Source organism: Melanerpes formicivorus, unplaced genomic scaffold (genome assembly GCF_026170545.1).
Source record: "Melanerpes formicivorus ecotype bairdi unplaced genomic scaffold, bMelFor1.0.p_v2 SCAF_1, whole genome shotgun sequence".
Taxonomy (NCBI): Eukaryota; Metazoa; Chordata; class Aves; order Piciformes; family Picidae; genus Melanerpes; species Melanerpes formicivorus.
Window position 1 is genome coordinate 32,564,971 of NW_027142353.1, and position 21,696 is coordinate 32,586,666.

The following is a 21,696-nucleotide window of genomic DNA, read 5'->3' on the forward strand; positions in this document are numbered from 1 at the left end:
AAGAGACCAGCAGCAGCCTCTCCACAACCTCCTTTCAGGTAGTTGTAGACAGCAATGAGGTCTCCCCTCAGCCTCCTCTTCTCCAAACTAACCATCCCCAGCTCCTTCAGTTGCTCTCCATCACATTTACTCTCCAGGCCCTTCACAGCTTCCTTGCCCTCCTCTGCCCTGGCTCCAGCACCTCCACATCTCTCCTGCATTGAGGTGCCCAAAGCTGGACACAGCACTGGAGGTGTGGCCTGACCAGAGCTGAGTCCCAGGGGACAATCCCCTCCCTGCTCCTGCTGGACACAGCATTGCTGATGCCAGCCAGGAGGCCTTTGGCTTTCTTGGCCACCTGGGCACACTGCTGGCTCCTCTTCAGCTGCTTGTCCATTAGCACCCCCAGGTCCCTTTCTGCTGGGCAGCTTTCCAGCCACACTGCCCCAAGCTTGAGTGTGGCTTCATCCCCTTGACAGCTCTACCTGGAGATACCAGGTCATGTTTGGTAAGACACTGGATTTAAGAACCAGCCTGAATCTGGGTCAGTTCCTTGGGATGAGCACAGGCTGCCCATGTTCACTGGAACTTTGTGCAGGTGCTCTGACACTAAGAAGCTATTTTAGGAAACTAGAAGCTTATGTTTGTCCACTGCTTAGTGGCTGGCCTTACAAATAGTGTTTTAAGCTAAGCAGTGCCTGAAGCTTCCAGTGGGCTAAATCCTGGTGCTCAATTCTCAGATAAAGCCCAAGCAGAGGTGAGTACAGTGCTGTGTGCCTGCCTGCATTCAGTGCCACTGCTACAGAGGCAAACAAGGTCCTAGGAGCCTCTCAGTCACTTCCTGCTGATCTGAGGATGTCATGAGGGAGTGTCACAATCTAGAGTTCTTCACCTTGTCAGGCTGTGCTGCCATCCAACAAGAGCTGGACAGGCTGAGAGCTGGGTGCAGGCAAACCTCATGGAGTTCAATAAGGACAAGTGCAGGGTCCTGCACCTGGGGAGGAGTAACAGCAGGCACCAGGACAGGTTAGAGGCTGCCCTGCTGGAGAGCAGCTCCATGGAGAAAGACCTTGGAGTGCTGGTGGGCAAGCAAGTGCTGCAGGGGACAGCAATGTGCCCTGGTGGCCAAGAGAGCCAATGGGATCCTGGGGTGCAGCAAGAGAAGTGTGACCAGCAGGGCCAGGGAGATTCTTCTGCCCCTCTGCTCTGCCCTGCTGAGACCACAGCTGCAATCCTCTGTCCAGTTCTGGGCTCCCCAGTTCAAGAGAGACAGAGACCTGCTGGAGAGAGTCCAAGGGAGAGCCAGGAGGATGCTTAGGGGACTTGAGCATCTGCCCTGTGAAGAGAGACTGAGAGCCCTGGGGCTGTTTAGTGTGGAGAAGAGAAGGCTGAGAGGGGATCTGATCAATGTCTCTCAATCTCTGAGGGGTGGCTGTCAAGTGGAGGGGGCTAAGCTCTTTTGGGTGCTGCACAGCAATAAGCCAAGGAGCAATGGATGCAAACTGGTACACAGAAGGTTTCAGCTCAACATGAGGACAAACTTCTTCACAGTGACGGCACCAGAGCCCTGGAGCCATCCAGAGTGTTTTATTATCTGAAGGTGACTGCCCCAGAGAGGTTGTGGAGTCTCCTTCTCTGGATGCATTCCTGTGTGGACTACCCTGGGTGACCCTGCTTTGGTATCAGGGTTGGACTCAAGCTCTGGAGGTCCCTTCCAACTTTTAATGTACTGTGAGTCTGTGGTTTAGGTAAATAAGCCCCTGAGCATGTGAGCACCTCTGCTTATCTCTGTAGGCAATAGCACTTGAGATAAGGAGTGAAGGCCTTTGGATCACCTTTCAGATCTGTCCTGTGAGACCACCTTGGTCTGCTCCTGTCATGGGACACTCAGTAGCGTGCCAGAGCAGGGACTGTTGCAAGACTGTGACTCTTACAGCATCTGTCTTGCACTCTGTGACTTGCCGGCCTGCCTGGCAAAGCTTCTCCTTTGTTGTGTTAGATGATTTACAGGATGGAAATGGAGGCCTCTGTCTTTCTTTGCTTCCTTTTGCACCGAGGGAGGCTTAAGTTGGGTACTGGGGAAAATTTCTTCCCCCAAAGGGTTGTCAAGCCCTGGAACAGGCTACCTGGGCAAGTGATGGATTCCCCATCCCTGGAGGGACTTGAAAGCTTTGTAGATGTGGTGCTGAGGGATGTGGTTTGTGGTAAACTGGCAGTGCTGGGTTAATGGTTGGACTTGATCTTATTAAAGGCCTCTTGCAGCCAAAATGATTCTATGATTGTGTAGTGCTAATACTAAGAGCCTGGAGGCGTCTTCAGGTCCTAGCCTGCCTTGCTGCAAAGGTGAGATAACTCCTTCCATTGTGCTGCTGAGTGGGATGTAGCTAATTGCAGTCATTCAGTTGTTTCGAAGTCTTCGTGCTCCCTGATGCTGCTTGGATCCTGCAGGATGAGCTCAGATCTTCTGCTTTCTACTTGCTTCTATGGCCACTGCTGCTCATCTTGCAGGCAGCTGAGCGAGACTAGACTATCAGAATCAGAGTCATTTTGACTGGAAAAGACCTTTAGAATCACCAAGTCAAACATTAACTCAGTACTGCCAGGTCACCACTGAACCATGTCCCTCGGCACCAGGTCTCTGCAGCTTTCAGTCCTTCTGAGGATGAGGAGTCCATCACTGCCCTGGGCAGAATGCTCCAGGGCTTCACAACCTTTTCAGGGAAGAAACTTTTCCCAATGTCCAAACCAAGCCTCTCCTGTTGCAGCCTGAGGCTGTTTCTCCTCATGCTCTTATTTGTTCCTGGGGAGACAGGACCAACTCCCCCCTCACTCCAGCCTGAGGCAACTATGGAGAGCAATGAAGTCTCCTCTCAGCCTCGTTTTCTCCAGACTACACAACTCCAGTTCCCTCAGCTGCTCCTCCTGTGATTGGTGCTCTACACATTTCACCTATTCACTTTCATCCTGCTCTTTGCTGGCTTCTGGCATTAAGCATCAGTGTCTCTGCAGTCCTTTTTCTCCATGCTTAAATGTTCTGCTGATGCTGTTCCTTCAAACAAATTTGGCAATCCTCTTCTCTGGGTGTATCTGGCACTCAGCTACTAACAGTGATTTTATATACACATTACTTTTTTTTACCATCATTGCACAACTTTATTGCTCCTGCAGGCAGGTTTGAGTCTATGTAAAGTAATCCCCTCTTCTGGAGCAGATGGCTGGACCTTTGCTCCCAGTGAAACAGGTTTGTTCCCAGGTAGCAGCTTTGAATAGGTCGTGTTAGTGCAGGGGGGTGAAGGTCCAGCTTCCATCCCAGCACTGATCATCCATCTGGGATGCAGCAGGGACATACTGCTCTGTCTCATAACAGAATGTTAGAGGTTGGAAGAGACCCCCAGTTATTGAGTCCAACCTCCCCTGCCAGAGCAGGATCACTCAGGGTAGTCTGTACAGGAAGGCATCCAGGTGGGTTTGGAAAGTTTCCAGAGAAGGAGACTCCACAACCTCTCTGGGCAGCCTGCTCCAGGGCTTTGTAAAGAGGTTTCTCCTCCTGTTGAGCTGAAACCTTCTATGTTCAAGTTTGTATCCATTGCTCCTTGGCTTATTGCTGTGCAGCACCCAAAAGAGCTTGGCCCCCTCCACTTGACACCCACCCCTCAGAGATTGGTACACAGTGATCAGATCCCCTCTCAGCCTTCTCTTCTCCACACTAAACAGCCCCAGGCCTCTCAGTCTCCCTTCACAGGGCAGATGCTCAAGTCCCCTAAGCATCCTCCTGGCTCTCCCTTGGACTCTCTCCAGCAGGTCTCTCTCTTGCACTGGGGAACCCAGAACTGGACAGAGGATTGCAGCTGTGGTCTCAGCAGGGCAGAGCAGAGGGGCAGAAGAACCTTCCTGGCCCTGCTGGCCACACTTCTCTTGATGTAGAAGAAAATCACAGAATCTCCCCTAACCATCCTTGTGGACTCTCTCCAGCAGCTCTCAGTCTCTTGAATTAGGGAGCCAAATTCAGTGCTCATGGGAGCACTGAGTCTTCAGGCCATTGAGAGCTGGAGAAGATTTTGAAGGCAAAAGGAAAAAAAACTATTGGATATTCAGAACAGAGTAGCAGAAATGTCCATGACAGCTGCAGCAAGTCCTTAGGGCAACCTAATAAGCTAGCCCAGGAATTCAGGGGTTGCTTGTCAAGGTGACAAAGGAAAGTTTCAATCTTAGGACTAAAAGTGAAGTGATGAAGATGAGGGTGGTGGGTATCACTAACTCTGTGCCTCCATAACAGGAGTTCTTGGAAAGCAAAGACAAAGAGAACAGGCTGCAGCTTGGCTGAGGCTTGTACAAGGCCTGCAATCTATGGGCTGTCCTGGGAGCTGGGTCTCTTTGCACATGGTGGAAGGACTGGAGCAGGGTGTTTGCCATGGCTTGCAGCAGGACAGCGTGTCATCTGTGTGAGGGCAGATGTGTGGCTCTGCCAAGCTTGGCTCACAAATGCTTCTTGTTCCAGAATGACAAGGACAACCCCTCTGGTTCTGCCATCAGCTGTGCTTGCTGCAGGGGAAGGATGAGGGTTGGAGCTTGGAAACCACCACTTTGCTCTGAGAAGAGCTCTAAAGGAGCTGTGTCTGCCACTAGCTACAGAATCACAGAATCAACTAGGCTGGAAACAGACCTCTATGGTTGTCAAGTCTAACCTATTACCTAATACCTCCTGACAACTAAACCATGGCTCCCAGTGCCACATCCAATCCCCTCTTGAACACCTCCAGTGATGGTGACTCCACCACCCCCCAGGGCAGCACATCCCAATGGCCAACTACTCTTTCTAGGAAGAATTTCTTCCTAACCTCCAGCCTAAACCTACCTGGTGCAGCCTGAGACTGTGTCCTCTTGCTCTGTTTCTGGTTGCCTGGGAGAAGAGACCAACCTCTGCCTGACTACAACCTCCCTTCAGGTAGTTGTAAAGGGCAATAAGGTCACCCCTGAGCCTTCTCTTCTCCAGGCTAAGCTATTCCAGCTCTCTCAGCCTTGGTCCAGCCAAGATGCGTGTCTGTAGCTACCTGGCTTTGAATCTTTCCTAGAACTGAGCAAGAGATCACAGATGGAGGGGTTGCTTTCCATATCATTGCTCCACCCACCCCTGCCCCCCTGCCTGGTTTTCAGGCACCATTTTCTCAAGTTTTATGAGGAGCAGCTGAGGGAACTGGAATTGTTTAGCCTGGAGAAGAAGGGGCTGAGGGGAGACCTTCTGGCTCTCTACAACTAGCTGGAAGAAGTTTGGAGTGAGGTGGGGCTTGAAATCTTGTCATTACTAACAGGAAATGACCTCAGGTTGCACCAGGGAAGGTTTAGTCTGGCCATTAGGAAGAAATCCTTTGCTGCAAGAGCAGTCAGGGGTTGGAACAGGCTGCTCAGGGAGGTGGTGGAGTCACAATCCCTGGAGGTGTTCAAAAAAATGTGTGGATGTGGCACTAGGGGGCATGGCGGTGTTGGGTTGATGGCTGAGGGTGGTGAGACACTGGCACAGGTTGCCCAGGGAGGTGGTGGAAGCCTCACGCCTGGAGGTTTTTAAGGCCAGGCTGGATGTGGCTGTGAGCAACCTGCTCTGGTGTGAGGTGTCCCTGCCCATGGCAGGGAGGTTGGAAGTGGATTCTCTTTGAGGTCCCTTCCAACCCTGATGATTCTATGGTTGGTCTCAATGACCTCAGATGTCTTTTCCAACCTTTATGATTCCATCCTGCAGTCTGTAAGCCATAACTGCTCAAGGGAGAGCCGTCCCCCTTTGGAGAGTGAAATCAAAGCCATCATCTAATTGGGCACAGGAAAGAGGAGAAAGGATGACTTGGTGTGACACATACCCTGCAGAGCTGCTACAACCACCTTGCACATGCTTCCTGGAGCCTGACTTGTCCTCAGAGCCAAAGGAAAGTGTAAAGAGGGGCAGTCAACTTGCTTAACCCTCCGCTGTGTCACGCCTGGGTGCCAGCTGCTGTCTGAAATAGCTCAAGTGCCATAGCCTCAGCTAGGGACAGCAGTTGGGGGTGGAGGGAGGAGGGGCATGGGGAGGAGGGAATCAAATTTCTGGCCAGGCTCTTCAATGTGCTGCAATGACACTTTCAGCTCCCCTTGTAGCATGAGTCAACAGAAAGGGACTTACTGGCTGCTAAATCTCTGCTTGGCTGAGGCAGTGGGGTGGGTAAGGTGGATGTGATGTCTTGGCAAGCTGTGCTTTTACCTCTGGGAGCTGACTCTGAGAGACCTCTGCAGGGGTGCAGTTGTTTAGTACCTCGTGCTTGAAGGTGCAGCTGGGGCTTGTGTGGGTCCTGCCCAAGTCTATTGAGATGTTGCAGTCAGGAAAACAATGTGAGAAATATTCAGAGAGTCGTTTTGGTTGGGAAAGAGCTTTAAGAGTCATTGAGTTCAACTGTTGATCCCTGCTTGGAGAGAGCCACAGAATGCAGTGTTTGGAAGGGACCTCTAGAGATCATTTGGTCCCAACCCCCTGCTTCTCCTTGGCCACACCTTGAGTACTGTGTCCAGTAATCCTCAATTTAAGAAGGACATTGGGACACTTGAATATGTCCAGAGAAGAGCAATGAGGCTGGGGAGAGGTCCCTGTGATGAGAGGCTGAGGGAGCTGGGGTTGTTTAGCCTGGAGAAGAGGAGGCTCAGGGGAGAACTTCTTGCTTTCTGCAACTACCTGCAGGGAGGTTGTAGCCAGCTGGGGGTTGGTCTCTTCTCCCAGGCAACCAGCACCAGAACAAGAGGACACAGTCTTAGGCTGCACCAGGGGAGGTGTAGGCTTAAGGTGAGGAGAAAGTTCTTCTCAGAAAGAGTAACTTGACCATTGGGATGTGCTGCCCGGGGAGGTGGAGTCACTGTCCCTGGAGGTGTTCAAAAAAGGATTGGATGTGGTACTTGGAGGCATGGTTTAGTTGTCAGGAGGGGTTAGGTATTAGGTGAGACTTGATGATCTCTGAGGTCTTTTCTAACCTGGTCGATTCTATGTAGGGTGATGCAGCAGCTCTCTTGTGCAGCTACACAGCTCAGACCACTTGTGGTCCAATCAGAACCACAGAAACATTCAGGTTGGAAAAGACCCTCAGGATCACCAAGTCCAACCCAGATCCCTACTCTACAAGGGTCACCCCTAAACCAGAGCCCCAAGCACCACATCCAAAACACCTTGAAACACATCCAGGCTTGGGGACTCAACCACCTTCCTGGGCCATTCCAATGTCTGACTGATGAAAAGGATGTTCCTGAGCAGCAGCACCTCCTGATCCTGTGAACTAGGAGCCTGCAAAGGGGCCAATCCCTTCTTGTCCCACTCAAAGTCAGAAGTTTTCCACTCCAATCAGGGAAAGCTGCTTTGGTGTATGGTAGGAGGCTTAAGGCGAATCTTAATGATTACAAACTGCATCTTCCTGTCTCATCTGCTCTAGCTGATCCTACTCTGAGTCCAACTCTCCTGACAATCTTCAGATGTCCCTTCCAGCCTCTACCATGCTGTGACACCTCTGCAACTGGCAACATCAAAAAAGCTTCTGGCCAGGTAGCAAGGGCCAGTAGCAGGTACTGACCTGGTGGTACCAGGGCCTGGTGTTAAGGTTTAAGGCTAGACAAGTGACAGAGGCTCTCTAAACCCTCTCCCTTCCTAAAGGGAAGAGAAAAGGATTAAGAGAGGAAATGATGGGTTGGAAATGAAAGTTAGACCAGCTTTAATGGAAATAACAAGAATAAAGTGAAATAAAAAGATACTAACCCAGTATTAAACCCATCCCCTGGTGGCAATGATGTCATTGTCACCACTGATTTTGACTGGACTCAGTGGCAGATGGGAGATGGATTCAGGAGCACAGGGATCAGAACTGAAGGTGGAAGGGACAGAGTCCTGCTTGGACATTGAGGAAGAGACCTTCTTACCCCTCAGCTGTCCAGTAGGCTGTGGAATCCCTTGTTGGTCACTTCAGGGTCACCTGTCCTTTCCACTCTTCCCCACAGATGCCACCTCTTACTTATTGCACTCCAGTGTGAGGCACAAGATTTAGCAGTGCCCTTGGTCTGCACAGGGGCAAGTCTCAGGCAGAGCCTATCTGCAGCCCAACCCTTGGCAGTAACTCTTCTCATCAGCTTTCTCACTGCTAGAAGCAGTTACTGCCTGTGCAAACATGCCCTGGGCTTCAGAAAGTGTCCTCACTGAGCAGATATTAGGCTGAGAAGCCAAATCCCTGACCAGAACTGGTTCTGTTCTAACTCAAACCAGGATGCATGGTTAGTGCTCTGCCCAGCCAAGATAGCTTTGGAGTGCCCATGCTGTGCAAACAGATGAGTAAGTGGTCAGGAATATAGCTCAACACTAAACCACTGTGATCATGGAGTGTGTGTCCTGCAGAAACTGGAGCACTGCTGTGGATGGCTTGGGGTGCTCTGTTGCTCAAGAGCAGAAGCCCTTGAAAGGAGGGCTGGTTTCCAGTGGTAAGCCACTCTTATGTACATTTTTCCCTCTTGAAATGTGGCCAGCAGGCAAATGAAGTGGTTTGGTGTCTTTTTCAGGTATTAAGCAAACTTACTTCTGTTATGGGGCCCTGATTGTGGGGTGGGTTTTAAATGTTTTTTTACTCCCTCATCCTGGGACCTGAGCCACTAATGTGCTGAGAGAGACTGCCTGAGAGGAGGCGTAGCTGTGGCTACAGGGCCACGAAGAATGTGGTTGGTTTGGACAAGAGCTGTGCAAGAATACCTTTGGGAAGAGTAGGGAAACAAAGGGCCCAGGGTACTGCAGCCCAAACCCTGTTCCTGCTTGGCTGGCACTCATCTTGTAGCTAAAGCCAGCCTGTTTATTCTGGTTCCTCTTCTGGCAGAACTGAAGTCTACATGAATCACAGAATGGTCTGGGTTTGAAGGGACCTCCAAAGGTCATCCAGTCCAGCCCTTTCTGCAGTCAGCAGGGACATCCTCAACCAAATCAAGTTGCCCAGAGCTCTGAAATCCAGGGTAGTGCACAGCCAAAACCTGGGGGCTGTTCCCCTTGGTGGGATGAGCACACAAGCTGAGGACTTCAACATTTTTCTTCTTACCTGTAAGTGTTTGTCTTCATCTGAGCTCACTCTTTTCTTTCCTAGCTGGTTAAAACCCACAACCTACTCACAACCAGGAATTACATCTTTGGCTACCATCCGCATGGCATCATGGGCTTGGGTGCCTTTTGCAACTTCAGCACAGAGGCCACAGGTGTCAGCCAGAAATTCCCTGGAATCCGACCATACCTTGCTACCTTGGCTGGAAACTTTAGGATGCCCATTTTGAGGGACTACTTAATGTCTGGTGGTAAGTGCAAGAGCTCTTTGTTCCTTCTCATGCCCTTGCCCCTGAGCTGTCCTCCTCTCAGGTGAAAAGCTGTGGTAGAAGCTCCTGTAACCACTTGTCTCTGGTAGCATCACACAAACATTGCTTTCATACAGCTGTCAAGAGGAAGGAAGCTGTGAAGGAATGTGCCTAGCTTGGGTTGTGGGGACTGCTGCTCCTCTGCATTTGTCCTTAACTCAAGGTTACCCTTGTCCAAAGGCATAGTAAACAGATGTGGTGTCTTGGTGAGACCCCACCTGTAGTACTGTGTCTAGCTATGGAGTCCTCAAAGCAGGAAAGACATGGACATGGAGTGACACAAAAGTGATCATGGGGGTGAAGCACCTCTGCTGTGAGGATAGGCTGAGAGAGATGGGGTGGTTCAGCCTGGAGAAGAGAAGGCTCCAGGGAGACCTTCTGGTGACTTTCCAGTGCTAAAAGGGGGCCAGATGATGACAGACTGTTTTAGCAGGGCCTGTTGTGACAGGACAAGGGATGATGGCTTGAAACACAAAGAGGAGAGATTCTTCCCTGTCTCTTACCTGAAATTTTTATTTTTCACACTGAGGGTGGTGAAACACTGGTCCAGGTTGCCCAGAGAGGTGGTAGATTCCCCATCCCTGGAACCATTGCAGGCCAGGCTGGATGGGACTCTGAGCAACCTGCTCTAGATGATGTCCCTGTGCTGTCCCTGGAGGTTAGACTGGATGACCTTAATCTCTCTTGCAACCCAAACCATTCTATGATCTGTAGTTGTGGGTGTAGGAGATGGAGACAGGGAAGTAAGATGTCCTACTTAGCACTAGGAGGTCCTGGTGGAGAAAGAAGTTACACTGATTGAAAACACCAACTGTTCATAAGCCTTTGAAAAGTGAATGCTAGAGCTGCCCCTGGCCTCACTGCCACAGGAGTTGCTGTGCACTGATGGTGATTACACATGCACTCTTCACCCAGCCTCAGTATTAGATATCTGCCAGGAGTAGGCTCTAAGGGATTGCATGGTTTCAGCTCTTCAGAAGAGCCTCCTGTTAGAGAAGATGGCTGACAGGGAACAGACACTGATAAGTGTGCTGAAGGGCTTTAGTATCATGGAAACATTCAGGTTGGAAAGGACCCTCAGGATCACCAAGGCCAACCCAGACCACTATTCTACAAGGCTCACCTCTAAACCATAGCCCCAAGCACCACATCCAAACCACCTTTAGACACATCCAGGCTTGGGGACTCAACCACCTCCCTGCCCAGCACATTCCAGTGCCAGACCACTCTTGCCATGAAAAACATTTTCCTGCTGTCCAGTCTAAACCTACCCAGAAACAGCTTGAGGCCATTCCCTCATGTTCTGTCACTAATGACCTGTGAGAAGAGACCAGCACCAACCTCTCCACAACCTCCTTTCAGGTAACTGTAGACAACAATGAGGTCTCCCCTCAGCCTTCTCTTTTTCCTATGGATTCTAGTGGTGAGGGCTGGTAGGTTCTGGCTGGGCAGAGGAAGCAGTGCTGACCACCTCAAGGAAATGATCTTTTTGCATGGCCTGAACTTCCTTTTCAGAGTGAGGATTCCTGTTGGTTTGGAAAAGATGAGGAATTTAATGTTTTAAGATCACAAACGGGACCAGTCCAGTGTCCTGTTTGCTCTTTGTGGAACAAGTACCTTAGTGTAGTATATTGGCTGGATCTTGACTCATGGCTGGGGAGGAGACTAGAGTTAGCTGCACTTGGCTCTCACCTGCTAGGATTAACAGTTTTCAACATTGCTGCCCTAAATTTGGTGAGGGAGAATGCCACCAACCAAATCTGGTGAGGAAAAAGTGCTTGTCCTGCCTAGGAAGGGCAGTAGAATAGAATAAACCAGTTTGGATTGGTTGATGGGTTGGATGCGATGATCTTGAAGGTCTCTTCCAACACGGTTTGGTTTATTCTAGGTTTATTCTGGTTTATTCAATCCAACCCACCTAAACAACTAACCCATGGCACCAAGCACCCCATCAAGTCCCCTCCTGAACACCTCCAATGATGGTGACTCCACCACCTCCCCAGGCAGCCCATTCCAATGGGCAATCACTCTCTGTGTGTAGAACTTCTTCCTGACATCCAGCCTAAACCTCCCCTGGCACAGCTTGAGACTGTGTCCTCTTGTTCTGGTGCTGGCTGCCTGGGAGAAGAGACCAAACTCTTCCTGCCTACAACCTCCCTTCAGGTAGTTGTAGAGAGTAATAAGGTCACCCCTGAGCCTCCTCTTCTCCAGGCTAAGCAACCCCAGCTCCCTCAGTCTCTCCTCACAGGGCTGTGTTCCAAGCCCCTCACCAACTTTGTTGCCCTTCTCTGGACACCTTCCAGCAAGTCAACCTCCTTCCTAAACTGAGGGGCCCAGAACTGGACACAGTACTCGAGGTGTGGCCTAACCAGTGCAGTGTACAGGGGCAGAATGACCTCCCTGCTCCTGCTGGCCACACTGTTCTTGATGCAGGCCAGGATGCCATTGGCCCTCTTGGCTACCTGGGCACACTGCTGGCTCATGTTCAGTATCTTGAGCCCGCTTCCATCCTCTGGCACCAGAGGATGTTTGTGTATAGCACAAAATTCCCAGTGCAGGATGAGAATTTCAGCAGGTTAACCGCTAGTCTGTCCTGGTGTAGGATGAGATTCCCAGTGCAGGGTGAGAAGGTGAGATCATTCACAGTTTGCATCAGGTTGGGACTCTCAAAGGTCATCTTGTCAAACACATCTTCTGTGAACATGGGCATCTCCGACTAGATCAGACTGCCCAGGACCACAGAATCTAATCTTGAATGTCCCCAGGGATGTGGCCTCAACCACATCTCTGGGCAACCTGTTCCAGTATTTCTCCACTCTCATAGTAAAGAATTTCCTCCTTCTGTCAAACCTAAATTCTGTTCTATTCTATATCTGCTCTGCTTTAGTTTCTAACCATTTACCTTTGTCTTCTCACCACAGGCTCTTCTAAACAGTCCCTCCCCACTTTTCCTTTAGCCCCATTCAGGTATTGGAAGGCTGCTCTAAGATCTCCCTGGAGCCTTCTGCACAGAATCAACCATGTTGGAAAAGACCTCAGAGATCATCAAGTCCAACCTATTACCTAATACCTCCTGACAACTAAACCATGGCACCAAGTGCCACATCCAATCCTTTTTTTAACACCTCCAGGGATGGTGACTCCACCACCTCTCTGGGCAGCACGTCCCAATAGCAAATTACTCTTTCTGGGAAGAACTTTCTCCTCACTTCAAACCTAAACTTTCCCTGGTGCAGCTTGAGACTGTGTTCTCTTGTTCTGGTGCTGGTTGCCTGGGAGAAGAGACCAGCCCCCATCTGGCTACAACCTCCCTTCAGGTAGTTGTAGAGAGCAAAAAGGTCTCCCCTGAGCCTCCTCTTCTCCAGGCTAAACAATCCCAGCTCCCTTAGCTGGTCCAGGCTGAACAGCCCCAGTTCTTTTACCCTGTCTTCACAGCAGAGGTGCTCCAGCTGTCTTTCCAGTTTATCATGTTTTAGGAACTTAGTTCATGTGTTGCTTAAGTTTCCACATAGCTCAGCCTTTTTATATTTAAAAACATTCACTCTGCTCAAGATTCCTGATGGACACATCTTGGGGCCAACCACAGCTGCTTCCCTCTTTTTGTTCACTTTATAGGGCAAAGGTGAGAATAGACCTTAGTGATGAAATTGCTGACAGGGTGGGCTTGGGTAGTCCTGCCCCTGGGGAGGAATAACCCCTGCACCAGTACAGGTTAGGGGTTAACCTGCTGGGAAGCAGCTCCATGGCAAAGGGACTTGGAAGTCCTGATTGAGAAGATCAATGTGAGTCAGCAATGTGCTTTTGTGGCCAAGAAGGTCAATGGTCTCCTGGAGTGTTAGGACTGCCTTAAGTGAGGCTCTGTCTGGAGGACTGAGTCCAGTTCTAGGCTCCCACATTCAAGAGGGACAGGGAACTACTGGAGTCCAGCAGAGGCTACAAAGATGCTGAGGGGATAGGAGCATATCTCTCTATGAGGAGGAAAGGCTGAGAGCCTTGGGGTTATCCAGCCTGGAGAAGAGCAGACTGGAGGGGATCTTATCAATGATGATCAATATCTAAAGGGTAGGGGTCAAGAGGATGGGGCCAGCCTCTTTTCAGTGGTGCCCAGTAACAGGACAAGTGGCAGTGGGCACAAACTGGAACACAAGAGGTTACACCTAAACATGAGAAGAAACTTCTTTGTGAGGGTACCAGAGCAGTGGAGCAGGCTGCTGAGAGAGGTTGTGGAGTCTCCATCTATGGAGAGACTCCAAACCTGCCTGGATGTGATCCTGGGTAACCCTGCTTTAACAGTGGTTTGGATTTGACCTCCAGATACCCCTTCCAACCTCCCCCATGCTGAGATTCTGTGATTCCCTGAGCATCACAGTTAAATCAGAGGGGAATTCTGCATCCTCTGTACTGAAGATTTGAGCAAGACTACACATGTGAGCTCTTAGGCTATGTTAACTTTCTGAAAGCCATCATCTGTCTTCACTTTCCTATACTAGACCTTAAGGGGGTGGAGTCACTACAAAGGTTTTAACATCCCTTGGAAAGTGCTGGTAGTTCCCTCAATCCTTTTATGTGGGGATGAATCACTTTGAGTGAAAGATTATCAAATATCACAGCTTTGATACCCATACTGAGCTGATTTCCAGCAAACTGTTGCATTTCATGGTATTGGGTATTAGGAAATAACAATTTGGCCCTGAAGTGGTAGTGAAGGCCTGCTAAAAACTTCCTAGGGATGTGGAGTCACCATCTGTGAAGAGATTTAAAGACTGTGCAGATGTGGTGCTGAGGGCTATGGTTTAGTGTTGATCTGGTAGTGCTGGGTTAATGGTTTTTTCCAACCAAATTGATTAGATGATTCTATTTTATGGCCTACTAGAAATTAGAGCTATACCATGGATCCTTGAAGGCATGAGGAGATGGCCAGAAAATACTGTATAGTGGGGAAATGTGCTGAGGGGCAGCTCAGCAGTTGCCACTTGTCTGCATGCCTCATGGGTTTTTTTTCTGGAGGAAGGATTTCCATGCTCAGTGCTATGAGCAGCTCTAATCTCCTTCCACTAACAAGTGTGAAATGGCTGAGCAGGAAACTGTGCTGCTTTGTTAGCCAGGGCTGTGTACGAGTGAGCCTTGGTGGGGAGAGGAGGAGAAGCATGAAGGCTGCAGCACCTCTGCTGTGAGGACCAGCTGAGGGGGACTGGGGGTGTTCAGCCTGGAGAAGAGAAGGCTCTGGGGAGTCCTTAGAGCTGCTTACCAGTACCTGAAGGGGGGTTACATGAAGGATGGAGAGAGACTGTGTAGACTTGAAATCAACTTTTATCCACTAGTTACTTGCCTTTTTTACTAGTTTTACTTCCTACAGGAAGGCTGCAGAGAGACTTTTTACTAAGGGTGTCTAGAGACAGTACAAGGAGGGATGGTTTGAAGCTGAGGGAGAGCAGGGTTAGAATGGAGCTGAGGCAGAAGTTTTTCAGTTTGAGGATGAGGAGACTCTGGAATAGGCTGCGGATGCCTCCTCCCTTGGGATGTTCAAGGCCAGGCTGGATGAGACTTTGAGCAGCTGAGTCTAGTTGAGAGGTGTCTCTGGGCATGGTGGTGAGGTTGGGGTGGATGATCTGAGGTCCCTTCCAACCTGAGCCATTCTGTCATTCTGCTGTCCTATAGAGCAGCAAGCATGGCCTGAGCCTTTCAAAGGAAACATGGACAGAAAGATGGAACTATGCTGGAATGACTAATGTATATGTCTCAGAATCATTACTGAGGTTGGACTAGCCCTCTGAGATCGAGTCCAGCCTACGACCTTAAACCACCGCCACATTGACCATGTCACTAAGTGCCACATCCAATCTCGCCTTAAACACCCCCAGGGATGGCCACTCCACCACCTCCCTAGGCAGTCATTCCAGTGTCTAATCACCCTTTCTGTGAGGAAATGCTCCCCAACATCCAACCTAACCCTCCCCTGGTGCAGCTTCAGGCCATACCCTCTCATTTTGTCACAAGTTGCCTGGGAGGAGAGCCCAACCACCACCTTGTTTCCTTTCAGGTAGTTACAGAGTGTGAAAAGGTCCCTCTCAAGTCTCCTCTTCTCCAGGCTGAACAGCCACAGCTCAGTCAGCCTCTCCTCAAAAGGCTTTCCCACCAGTCCCTTCACCAATCTCCTCTGGACACACTCCAGCCCCTCAGTATCCTTCTTGAAGTGAGCGGCCCAGAGCTTCACACAATACTCAAAGTGGGGCCTCACCAGTGCCATGTACAGGGGTAGAATTACATCCCTAGTCCTGCTGGGACTAATCCTGGCCACACTATTCCTGACACAAGCCAAGATGCCCTTGGCCTTGCATGCCACCTGGGCATCCATGTGGATTGTCTCAAGTGAGGTCTACTCTTCTGTGGTCTGGAGCTGATTAAGTGATGACCTTCATGCCCAGATACCCATGGAGCTTTGCAAACTTATCCTGTGTGATTCCACAAGATCCATTCATCATTTAGCTCTTGGGTCAAGTGATCACTGTGGTGAGATGTGCAGAATAAACTTCTAAAATTAAATGGCCTCATAGTGCCCTTCCTGGTGCAGTGACCTTAGCGTTCAACCCAGCTCAGACATGTTCTGTGGATGGGAACACACATGATGGCAGTTCATTTCTCCTTGGCTTACCCTGGCCAAAGATGTGAAGCATAAACAAGCTCTGACAATAAGTTTCAGGAGCAGAGAATCAAGGTTCATGGCATTTTTAGAATCACAGAATTGTCAGGGTTGGAAGGGAACCAAAGGATCATCCAGTTCCAACCCCCTTACCATGGGCAGGGACACCTCACACTAGATCGAGTTGCTCAGAGCCACATCCAGCCTGGCCTTAAAACCCTCCACAGATGAGGCTTCTACTACCTCCCTGGACAACCTGAGCAGTGGAGTAGAAATTTTCTACACTGAGGATTGTGGAATGCTAACATGGGTTGACCAGAGATGTAGTAGATGTTCCATGTCTGGAAACATTCCAGGTCATGTTGTCTAGGGGTCTCTGCACCCTGATCTAGTTGCAGATGCCCCTGCTCACTGCATGGATGTTGGACTAGATAATACAAAAGGCTTCAGCAAGGATCTCCTTCTGTGCTTGGTGATGCCAAAGGAGATTGGTTTAAGACCTCAGTAAATCATAGAATTGGTAGGGTTGGAAGGTACCTCAAGGATCATCCAGTTCCAACCCCCCTGCCATGGCAGGGACACCTCACACTACATCAGGTTGCCCAGATCCACTTCCAACCTGGCCTTCAAAACCTCCAGGCATGAGGCTTCCACCACCTCTTTGGGCAACCTGTGCCAGTGTCTCACCACCCTTCATGCTGAAGAACTTCTTCCTAACATCCAATCTCAATCTCCCCATTTCTAGTTTTGTTCCATCCCCCCCAGTCCTATCACTCCCTGACACCCTCAAAAGTCCCTCCCCAGGCCTGAAGCTCATTTATCATTGGGAAGGAAGAGTCATAGAACAGTTTGGGTTGGGATGGACCTTTGAGAGCTTAAGGGCAAAATTTTGAGAGCTAGATTTTTATGACCAAGTCTAGTGCTGTCCAGCTTTGTTTAGTTGAGGAACATGATGCCTGATAATAAACCCAACCTTCTAGGAGCTGAAGGAAGTTGGACAACTCAATTTTGCAACCAAAGCACAAACTTTTCCCCACCAATATCTTGCAGGAGGTTTTCCTGATGCCCACAGGATGGTCTTAATCTCATATCTTGACCCTTATCTGCCTCTTGGATCTGCAGGTATATGTCCTGTGAACCGTGACAGCATAGATTACATCTTGTCCAAGAATGGCAGTGGCAATGCCATCATCATCGTGGTTGGAGGAGCAGCGGAGTCCCTGAACTGCACCCCAGGGAAGAATTCTGTGACGCTGAAGAACAGGAAGGGATTTGTCAAACTGGCCCTAAGGCATGGGTAAGAGACAATGCCCCAGCACCACTGCTGGCATGTGGAACCTCAGGAGGTTCAACAAGTGCAAGGTCCTGTATCTGGGTTGGGGCAATCCCAAGCACCGACATAAGCTGGGCAGGGACTGGCTGGAGAGCAGCCCTGAAGAGAAGGACTTAGGGGTGCTGGGGGAGGAGAAGCTCAACAGGAGCCAGCAGGGAGCACTTGCAGCCCAGAAAGACAAGCAGAGCCTGGGCTGCAGGAAGAGAAGCGTAGCCAGCAGGTTGAGAGAGATGATTCTTCCCCTCTGCTCTGGTGAGACCCCAGCTGGAGCACTGTGTGCAGTTCTGGAGCCTCTATTACAGGAAGGATCTCTAGGTGCTGGAATGTGCCCAGAGAAAGGCCATGAGGATGAGCAGAGGGCTGAAGCTGCTCTGCTGTGAGGACAGACTGAGAGAGTTGGGGTTGTGCAGTCTGGAGATGAGAAGGCTCTGAGGAGACCTTCTTGTGACCTTCCAGTATCTGAAGTGGGCTACAAGAAAGCTGGGGAGGGACTTTCTAGGGTGTCAGGGAATGATAGGACTGGGAGGAATGGAACAAAAAGTTAAATGGGTAGATTCAGATTGGATGTTAGGAAGAAGTTCTTCCCCAGGAGGGTGGTGAGACACTGGCACAGGTTGCCCAGGGAGGTGGTGGAAGCCTCATCTCTGGGTGTTTTGAAGGCCAGGCTGGATGTGGCTGTGAGCAACCTGCTGTGGTGTGAGGTGTCCCTGCCCATGGCAGGGGGCTTCAGCCCCTATCAAATTGGGGTTGGAGCTCGATGATCCTTAAGGTCCCTTGCAAGCCTAACAGTTCTATGATTCTATGAAGGTCTCTCATCCCCTCAAGCAGCTGTTGGATGGCTTCTCCTTTGTGCACTCTTGCTGTGTTGTGGGGAGGTATGGCCAGAACATCAGACATGTGAGTGTCACCTCTGGCTTCTCTTCCTGAGTAGGGCACAGAGATAGGAAGACGCTTAGGATGCCAGGAGGATTCCAGGATAAAGAAGCAATGTATCAGGAACCTGCATGGGAGAAGCACGGAATCATGGAATAGTCTGGGCTGGAAGGGACCTCCAAAGGTCATCCAGCCCAACCCCTTCTGCACTCAGCAGGAACATCCTCAACTACATCAGGTTGCCCAGAGCCCTGTCCAGCCTCACCTTGAAAATCTCCAGGGATGGGGCCTCAACCACCTCCCTGGGCAACCTGTTCCAGCATTCTACCACATGTCAGTACCTTGTGCTGCCAACAAATGTCTGGGCAGTAGAATCTGAATAATCACGCTCAGAGTACACAGCAGGGAGTGTGGTGCTGTAGGGCTGGTTGGAGTCCTAACATTTTTCCTCCTTTCTAGTGCGGACTTGGTTCCTGTCTACTCCTTTGGGGAGAATGAAGTGTACAAGCAGGTGATCTTTGAGGAGGGCTCCTGGGGAAGATGGGTGCAGAAGAAGTTCCAGAAGCACATTGGCTTTGCTCCATGTATCTTTCATGGCCGTGGCCTCTTCTCTTCCAACACCTGGGGGTTGTTACCTTATTCCAAGCCCATCACTACTGTTGGTAAGTTCTTGCTATAAACGTGCTGCATGTGTTCCTCTAGGTAGTAGAATACTTGAGTTTATGCCATACCCTTACTCTTGACTATAAAACTGTGTTTTTTCCTTCTATTTAAAACCTTCCAGCACAGCTCATCATGAGCTAGAAAAGTTTCCATAGGCTACAAGCCTCTCATCGTGCTCTACTGCCAGCCAGCTCTCCCAAGTGAGCTCTATAGAGTGCTGTAGCTGGAACCTTCTCTGGTCTTTATGTGGCTCAAGTCAAAAGCAGCCTGGCTCTCCACACTCCTAGGACTGGCAGCTTGATGTTGTCTGACAGCTGAGTCTTAAAAGCCTACTCCAAAATTTGCTTTTGAGTCTTCCAACCCAAAGCAGTAAGGCTTTGGGGAATAGAGGGGAAAAGTGCTGCCTTGCTTTTGTGTGTGTAGGGAAGTATACTAGAGCTGCAGCTATTACTCTTGGTTCCTCTTGTATTGTCTTAATACTTACCCACATTTAAAGGGCAGATCTCAAGAGGACGGGGCCAGGTTCATTTCAGTGGTGCTCAGTGACTGGATGAGAGGCCCAAACTGGAATCCAGGAAGTTCCACCTAAACACAAGGGAAAATCTTTCCTGTGAGGGTGCCACAGGCTGCGTGGAGAGGTTGTGGAGTCTCCTTCTTAGGAGAGATTCTAAGCCCAGCTGGACATGATCCTGTGAGATCTGCTGTGGGTGATGCTGCTTTAGCAGAAGGGCTGGACTGGATGATCTCCAGAGGTCACTTCCAACCCCTACCATTCTGTGCCTATCATTGAATGAGGAGGGATTTATCACTCTGCTGTAAAGAGAAGCAAATGAGAGTTCCCAAGCACTTTGTACAGCAGAGCACTGTTGGCTTTTATGTGGATAAAACATGTCTGGATATGGCTGCAGATGTGATGAGTGTCTTGCTGGTGGCAAGACAGGGAGGACTTGGGCAAACTTCTGCTTTAAGGCCAAGCTGTGCTATGCCAAGGTGTGCTGAACTGCCATAGCTGTGGCCGTAGAAGACAACTCTCCAGGCTGTGCAGAGCATTCAACCTAACATAGATCTTTCCCTTCTTTTTTTTAATCAGTTGGGGAGCCCATCACCATCCCCAAAATTGATAACCCATCCCAGAAGGAAGTGGACTTCTACCACAGCATGTATGTGGACTCCCTGATCAAACTCTTTGACAAGTACAAGAGCAAATTTGGCCTGCCAGACACTGAAGTCTTGGAAGTCAACTGAAAGGACTGTTTCAGCAGACACCTCCTTCTCTCAGAATCAACACATCATCTCCAGGAGTCCAAACTGTCATTCTGTACTTGAAAGCATGTGTGGGTGTGTGTGTCCTTCAAAGAAAGTGTTTCAAGTATTGCTAGATCACTCAATAAAAAAAACAAAACAAGCAAACAAACAAAAAAAAAGGCTTTACTTTGGATAAATCCCATGACAAATGTCTCTGTATCAGGAGGAAACTAAAACACAAAAGCACAACTCCCCATTGCTGTGAGGATTTGGATAGGGAGAAACGATTGCCTTTGGAGTCTGCTCTGCAGTGCTGCTGCATGACCAGCAATGGACTTAGGAGGCAGTCCTACAGCACAAGGTGTGTTTGGGAAGAGTAGGAGCCAGCTGGTTTGCAGGCCAAGCAGCAGGTTGATGTGAGCAGGACTGCAGTATTGCAGGTGTGGTGCACAAGGGCCACGCACGAGGGCGTTTCTGCTTTGGGAAAGCCTCTTCTGAAAGCACAAGGAGAATGCCAAACTCCCTGCTGTGGGTGATGCAGGAAACCAAAGGATGTATAGGTCTGGTGGGCCTTGATATACATAGTGGTGGTGGATGCTTTGGTGGCTGGAACTTCACCACCTATGTGATGAATGTCAGTTTAGAAACAGGTTTGTCCTGGGCTTGCATGGAGACATCAGGCTGGAGCCGTGAGGCTCCTCCATAGCCACACAACTCCAAAGACTGATGGGATGGTGCAATCCTGCAGACCCTTAGGGTGTAACCTGTAGAGTTAAATGCTTTGGGAGCTATGGATGGAAGTGTTTTGGATCCCATTTGGGGGAAGCTAGGAATCATTTCTGCCCAGAGCTGGCTTTTTAACTATTCCAGTCCAGTGAATGTTGAGGAGTAGCCATCCCACACGTAGGATCTGAAGTGTTTGCAAACTGTTTACGTGGCTGTTAGCACTGCTTGTAGTGAGCTTTTTGCTCTTCATAGTACAAGGTGTTCATGTGCAAACCTGAGAAGTTGCACTACTTGCATGTCTGCCTTTACAATGGTCCAGCTGGGTGTGTTTTGGAGCTCGAAAATGTGCCTTCCTTCCGTGCGAGATGATGGTACTTCACATTCCTGGAGTCTTGCCTCTACAAATGAATGTCCATCTGTCACGTTTGATAGATTCTTGTATTTACCAAGTATCAAATACTCATTTTTGGTTTTTGTACAAATTTCTAGAAATAAATTTGGGCAAAAAGAACCAAAAAAGTGGCCTGCTTTTGGTCTCCTTGGTGTCGCTGGGATTGTGTGGCCTGGCTTACAGACAGGAGGTTGGTGTGAAGGTGTACTGCAATTGAGAGATGGGACAAAGCTTGATGCGAGCAAAGTATCTACTTTATTGTGCAAAGTCTTTTCTTTATCTAGGCTAACATAATCAAAAGCAACTCATGCTTGGTGATTAGATGTGCCCCTGTGACAGTTACAGACTCATGATTGGCTGCTGAGGAAATTCAGTATTCAGTATCACCAAGGTTGGAAGAGATCTCAGAGATCGAGTCCAACCTGTCACCACACACCTCATGACTAGAGTAGGGAGGACACTACTGCC

General features: G+C 49.7%; 1 protein-coding gene across 1 annotated transcript in view; it reads left to right on the top strand.

Annotated features, from left to right (window-relative positions):
- Positions 1 to 21,337, top strand: part of DGAT2 (diacylglycerol O-acyltransferase 2) — a 48,244-nt gene extending 26,907 nt beyond the window's left edge. Inside the window, exons 5-8 of the mRNA XM_068139307.1 lie at positions 9,096 to 9,300; positions 17,120 to 17,294; positions 18,663 to 18,865; positions 19,957 to 21,337. Of these exons, the coding sequence (XP_067995408.1) occupies positions 9,096 to 9,300; positions 17,120 to 17,294; positions 18,663 to 18,865; positions 19,957 to 20,111 (738 nt within the window). The 3' untranslated portion in view covers positions 20,112 to 21,337. The remainder of the gene's footprint in view (positions 1 to 9,095; positions 9,301 to 17,119; positions 17,295 to 18,662; positions 18,866 to 19,956) is intronic.
- Positions 21,338 to 21,696: the final 359 nt, after the last annotated feature.